The sequence below is a fragment of the Argopecten irradians genome, chromosome 4 (assembly GCF_041381155.1).
Source record: "Argopecten irradians isolate NY chromosome 4, Ai_NY, whole genome shotgun sequence".
Lineage (NCBI taxonomy): Eukaryota > Metazoa > Mollusca > Bivalvia > Pectinida > Pectinidae > Argopecten > Argopecten irradians.
This window is the reverse complement of record NC_091137.1, coordinates 29574128-29580837: the sequence shown is the minus strand read 5'-3', so window position 1 is coordinate 29580837 and position 6710 is coordinate 29574128. Positions and strand designations below refer to the sequence as shown.

General features: G+C 38.0%; 2 protein-coding genes across 4 annotated transcripts; one reads left to right on the top strand and one right to left on the bottom strand.

Annotated features, from left to right (window-relative positions):
• Nucleotides 1–2219: 2219 nt before the first annotated feature.
• LOC138321233 (ninjurin-1-like) lies at nucleotides 2220–5965 on the top strand. Of its 3 annotated transcripts, none has more exons than XM_069264746.1 (3): nucleotides 2220–2246; nucleotides 3955–4173; nucleotides 4860–5965. In XM_069264746.1, the coding sequence occupies exons 2-3, from the start codon at nucleotides 4018–4020 to the stop codon at nucleotides 5232–5234; spliced, it is 531 nt and encodes a 176-aa protein (XP_069120847.1). In that variant the 5' UTR covers nucleotides 2220–2246; nucleotides 3955–4017; the 3' UTR covers nucleotides 5235–5965. The 3 variants fall into 3 exon arrangements, with proteins under 3 accessions (XP_069120847.1, XP_069120845.1, XP_069120846.1); XM_069264744.1 differs by having other exon boundaries at nucleotides 2224–2358; XM_069264745.1 differs by having other exon boundaries at nucleotides 2238–2332.
• A 17-nt stretch (nucleotides 5966–5982) lies between these two features.
• Nucleotides 5983–6435, bottom strand: LOC138322220 (cuticle collagen 71-like). Its single transcript, XM_069266266.1, has one exon. It carries the CDS (start codon nucleotides 6433–6435, stop codon nucleotides 5983–5985), a length of 453 nt encoding a protein of 150 aa, XP_069122367.1.
• Between the last annotated feature and the right edge of the window lie 275 nt (nucleotides 6436–6710).

Here is a 6710-nt window from a genome sequence, read left to right as displayed (position 1 = left end):
TTTCTATGTAGGCTATATATGTTTCTGCGTAAATGAATGGATTTTCAAACACCGGAAACGCTGTTCGTCGCTATAAATGATAAGAGGGGACCCGGCCGGACCGAAATTCCGGAATTCTAAAAAAATCGCATACGAATTTCCTTTAAACACAAAATTTGGAGAAAATCATAAAAACAAACAGACATAAACCAGATATACTATCACAAAAACATATGAACCGATGTGGAATGTTTTTTGCGGCATGATTTTCAAAAAATAGTCAAATATGACCCATCTTAGCACTGGATGAAATAGGTTTTGGTTTGTTTAGTTTTACGTCCTATTAACAGCCAGGGTCATGTAAGGACGTGCCAGGTTTGTTGGTGGAGGAAAGCCGGAGTACCCGGAGAAAAACCACCGGCCAGCGGTCAGTACCTGGCAACTGCCCCACATGGGATTCGAACCCGCATCCCAGAGGTGGAGGGCTTGTGGTAATATGTCGGGACATCTTAACCACTCGGCCACCGCGGCCCCAGGATGAAATGAGGGTAGGGTTGTGAGTTACAAACTTCAAATTTACAAAATTGTGAAATTTTGATCGAGGACCCCATGTTTTTATATGATATTTGAAAAATATCTTATCTTGGGCATATCATATACAAATATTGTGAAATTGACATAGGTTTTCAGTTCCTTTTTGGCCTATTCATTAATTTTTTACGAGCGAAAATATGGCAAAACATGATAATAACGTATAGAAAAGGTCCTGGAAAATAACAAAAATTATTTACCATTTGTAAAAATACAAGAGTTTTGTATAGTGTTCTATCGTTAGAAATTTAGGACAAAAAATCAACAGGATCGAGACTACATGTACATTCACCATAATATTACAGAAAACATAGTTTTATGAATTTTTCTATTTTCGGCCAGCAAATATGCAATGATGGTATATTTCAAGCTCAAATATCTCAAAAAGTCGTACGAGAACACCCATTTATCTTTACAGTTTTGAAATCTACATGAAAAATGCAAGAAAATAAGACCTGTTAGAAAAAAATGACATGGGTTTTCCCAAAAGTATGGAGCTACCTTATTATTAGTTATGAACTGAAAAAGGAAAATTTATCAATGTACATTGCGCTAGCTTAGATAAGTGTTAAATTAAATGATCCAAAACCTTTTAGAGTCGGATCCTGCCTTTTTAAAGTCCGATCCTGCCTTTTTAGAGACCGATCCTGCCTTATTAGAGTCCGATCCTGTCGAAATAAAGGCCCATACTATACCTTATTAGAGTCCGATCCTGCCGAAATGAAGTCCGATCCTGCCTTATTAGAGTCCGATCCTGCCGAAATAAAGTCCGATCCTGCCTTTTAAGAATAGTCCGATCCTGCCTTTTTAAAGTCCGATCCTGCCTTTTTAAAGTCCGATCCTGCCTTATTAGAGTCCGATCCTGCCTTTTAAGTGTCGACTGTATTGGATGGTACAGGTTTTCTTTTAATTACATTAGTATACTGTATATAAAACATTTCTCAATGATTGTAAATAATGTGTGATTTATTGATGTTATATCCACTCTTCTTCCTCTCTCTTCCATTATATCTATTCTACCTCTTTTTTTCTTATCTGCTCACTTGAAAGATACTATTTATTAGATAATATGAATACTATGATTGATATCTTACATGTATATGTGTGTAAATTGTAATGGAGGGGACGTTTTGTAAGTTAGAATTTACTTGTGCCAGATCCTGTAACTAATATGGCAATAAAATATAAAATGTAAAACTTAGTCCGATCCTACACTTTTTAAGTACGGTACTGCCTTTTTAATGGCCGATCCTGCCTTTTAATAAAGTTTGATCTTGCTTTAATAAAGTCCGATCCTGCCGTTTCAAAGTCAGATCCTGCATTTTTAAAGTCTAATCTTGCCTAAATAAAGTCCGATCCTACCAAATTAAAGTCCGATCCTGCCTTTTTTGAAAACTGATCCTTCCAAAAAGTCCGTTCCTGCCTTTATATAGTCCGATCCTGTCTTTTTAGGGTCATAACCTGTGTAACCGCGTAATGGAAAACGGCCTTGGTCTATGTGCATCCTGGTTGGTATAAATTGATTTAAGCTAAATTCCGAGAATGAATCGACTAATGACGAGTGTAACTCGTGTGGGATGGGATTCGAAAAAAGGCGGGATTTGCCTAAGCGTTCGAGTGACTTTGACGAGTGACGAAATGTTGTTGTTATCAGTGTCCTGTGGGATGCTTGAAGAGTGAGTGCATGCCTTACTGTGGATAATGTAGTTTTATTGACACCGCTGATTTTCAAGTCCCACTTGACACAGGGACTACACTGCTTGTATGACTGACCAGTGATTTTTCAGGGTATTTTGGGAAAAAGTTTTTGTAACAAATTGGGAATTTTTAATCGCAAGAGCAGCTTGTGGAAAAAGTTACTAACATACCCGTTAGGCCTACTGAACATAATATGTTAGCGTCAGAGTAGTTTGTTTTTAGATTAAACAACGAGGGGAGAGATTTCCGGGTTTTACTTGTTTGTCAGCTTTGAAAAAGTTGATAAATGAGTAGGCTTCGGTAGATATAAACTAACGAGTATGGACACTGAACTGAAAAAATATGTTTGATCACCTAAACTTATATTCATATTTTAACAGCGCTTGACATATAAACTTCATCTTGAACAGTTGAAGGTTTGTCATTACCCCCGAAGAAGAAGAACTGCTGAATTCCTAATTCCTCTTCAAGACTCTTTTATATTCGGATGTTTGATCAATTTCTTTCGTAACATCTATCAAACATTGAAAGACATCTATCAAACGTCCTGATATAAAAGAATCTCAAGGAGGAATCTCAATAGGGATTTCTGAATTCCTAGAAAATAACTCGATAAATTTTTTATCCAGTAAGCACAGGAGTTTGACATTCTGTCAACAATATATATTAAAAATATATAAAAAATACCCCTATATATATACTATATAAAAACATAGTATATAGGGGTATTTTTTATACATGTATACCAATATATATTATCGACAGAACGTCAAACTCCTGTGCAGTTATCTACAGTATGTATTTTTTGTAAGCGAGCTAAGTACCTGTGGTTACATAATATACATAGTATAGGTTATGTAAAGAAAGTAAAATGTTAAACAGAGTACTTTTTCGTCAAAATGAATATAATTTTGGACCTTTATAAAAAGAATAGTCAAAATCCACTATATTTCACCAAAGTTTTACTCTATTTTGTTTTCCCAAAAACTTAGATTGATCCATACATTGATGATGATAATACGTTATGTGTACAGTAAATGATATGGTTATATTATACATGATAGCGGGATTGGACTGGATCGATCATCTGTGACCATGTAGCTCTGTAGGTAGAGCACTCAGCTAGTGTTATGAGGGTCCCGGGTTCGAATCCCTGTCTGGCCGCTACATTTTCCTGTTACAGAATTAGCGGCCAACTAAATAACCCACGGTGGTGGTGTTCTGAATGGTCTTGTATGTCTTCGAGGGCGAAGACTTTGAGAAAGGAGGGATGAGTGTAGCGGGATTGAACTGGGTCGATCATCAGTGATCAGGTAGCTCAGTCAGTAGAGCTCTAGGCTAGTGTTCTGAGGGTCGCTGGTTCGAATCCCGGTCTGGCCGCTACATTTTCCTGTTACAGAATTAGCGGCCAACTAAATAACCCACGGTGGTGGTGTTCTGAATGGTCTTGTATGTCTTCGAGGGCGAAGACTTTGAGAAAGGAGGGATGAGTGTAGCGGGATTGAACTGGGTCGATCATCAGTGATCAGGTAGCTCAGTCAGTAGAGCTCTAGGCTAGTGTTCTGAGGGTCGCTGGTTCGAATCCCGGTCTGGCCGCAACATTTTTTTATTTCCTGTAACATATAAAAAGATGTATTTCCAAACCAAACATTTGAATCCAAAAGCAATACATTTGGTTTTTTTTAGCTTCCATAGAGAAAACCATTGAACGAGGAGAAGAGAATTGATATTGTGATTATTGGATCAGCAATGGGGAAAAAGAAAAAGAAATCGTTCACAAAATCATCTGAGGCATGTACAGAGGAGGATACTGCTACTAAAAAACCCAATGACAGTATAAATTCAGCAGAACAACTAAAACACCTTCTGTTGTCTCTCCCGTCACAGGGTATCCCCATAGACAAGGTAACTAATTCTATTTTATTTCAACTATCTGATATAATTGAAATACTATCATTTTATTAACTTGACACAACCAAATACAAAATTGATTTTCTGATAAATGTTGCATGTTATTATAAATTTAATGCAGTATTATTCTAATGTACACATGACTATGCTTTGTTAATCTGAAAATTAATATTGTACACTTTAAAATAACAATGTATGATGTGCCACTGTATGTAATTACATCAAACATGCTTGATTTCTTTTCCCTAAGAATTTGTAATTTAAGTCTCTATGATACACCAAAGTTTACAGTTTTGGGAGATAATTTGGTAATAGAAATTGATATTTAGTGACCAGTCTACCCTACATGCAAGATTTCTTTTATCATTATTTAATATTTGTTTTATGACAACAAATTTGAATTTGATTGTTCAATAGCAATTAAATTGGAAAAGGAAATTGCATAACACTTTGCTTTCAATCAGTATGTTGGTGTGTGGGAGAACTTCATTTAAAATAAACTCAATTTTCAAATGGCTATAGAATGTATCAAACATATCTTTTTGATGATTCTTGACAATTTAAAACGAAGAAAAAACATTTTGATACAGTTTAAAAACAATTCAACACTCTTTGACATCCTTTTAGAAGGCAATAGCACAATTATGATTACAGTGTGAATTTATTTTTCTCCTTTTCAGGTTCTTCCAAATACACCATTACAAGTGAAAGAAAAAAGTAAAAAAATAGTCACTACAAAAACTTTTACCAAAGGAATGATGGACATATCCCTGTTGACATCAAATGCTACACAGCTTCGCACCATTCTCATGGATCCAGATCACACATTCAGAGAACTGTTGTTTTGGTTGTTGATATTATCTATATGTTTACAAGTAACTTCTACACTCTTGCTCATCCTTGCAGATGCATTCAAGTCTGATGACACAAGCAACTCAAACTCCAGACGTCGTTTGACTTTTAGTTCTATTGCACTTACTACGCTAGTGACTGTTGCCAATATTTTGATATCTGCGTTTTATATGCCTGGAGACCACCATTCCAGAAGATCTTGATGGCGGGAATGAAATTTTACGTTTTTTCCCATTCCACCCAAGAATGAAATATTGTGATGATACGGATCATGAAAACATTGTGTATAAGTCATGATTTTATTATGTAGTTGTCTCCCCTTACCTATTACAGATATACTATCTTAATTGAGTATAGTTTCATTAACTTTGCATTCAAATTGACACCAGCAGGCATTGAATTTATATAATGGAAACAAAATCATGCAATGTGCAAAGAAAACATATGCAATTGTTTACATCACTCCAAAATTATGTGATCAATCATATAAAAGATGCTTAAAGTATAAACCAAAAACAGGTTTAAATACTCTCCAGATTATACTGCTCTTGGTGTTTCCTCTCTTTGACAATATGTACTGCATATTTATTTTAAATTGTTATTTTAATGTTTTCCATTATTTCAGATTATATTTTCATCACTTCTCTCCTCTCCATTCTCGCTGGGATGCCCTCTCTCTCCATTCTCACTGATGTCCTCCCTCTCCATTCTCACTGGGATGCCCTCTCTCTCCATTCTCACTGGGATGCCCTCCCTCTCCATTCTCACTGATGCTCTCCTCACCATTCTCACTGATGCTCTCCTCACCATTCTCACTGATGCTCTCCTCACCATTCTCACTGTAATGCCCTCCCTCTCCATTCTTTCTGTCATGCCCTCCCTCTCCATTCTTTCTGTCATGTCCTCCCTCTCCATTCTCACTGGGATGGCCTCCCTCTCCTCTCTCACTTCTCACTGGAGGCCTCCCTCTCCATTCTCACTGGGATGTCCTCCCTCTCCATTCTCACTGGGATGCCCTCCCTCTCCATTCTCACTGGGATGGCCTCCCTCTCCATTCTCACTGGGATGCCCTCCCTCTCCATTCTCACTGTAATGTCCTCCCTCTCCATTCTTTCTGTCATGTCCTCCCTCTCCATTCTCACTTGGTTGTCCTCCCTCTCCATTCTCACTTGGTTGTCCTCCCTCTCCATTCTCACTGTAATGTCCTCCCTCTCCATTCTCACTTGGATGTCCTCCCTCTCCATTCTCACTGTAATGTCCTCCCTCTCCATTCTCACTGGGGTGCCCTCCCTCTCCATTCTCACTGGGATGTCCTCCCTCTCCATTCTCACTGATGTCCTCCCTCTCCATTCTTTCTGTCATGTCCTCCCTCTCCATTCTCTGGGGGATGCCCTCTCTCACCATTCTCACTGTAATGTCCTCCCTCTCACCATTCTCACTGTAATGTCCTCCCTCTCTCCATTCTCACTGTAATGTCCTCCCTCTCACCATTCTCACTGTAATGTCCTCCCTCTCACCATTCTCACTGTAATGTCCTCCCTCTCACCATTCTCACTGTAATGTCCTCCCTCTCACCATTCTCACTGCGATGCCCTCCATCTCCATTCTCACTGGGATGCCCTCCCTCTCCATTCTCACTGTAATGTCCTCCCTCTCCATTCTTTCTGTCATGTCCTCCC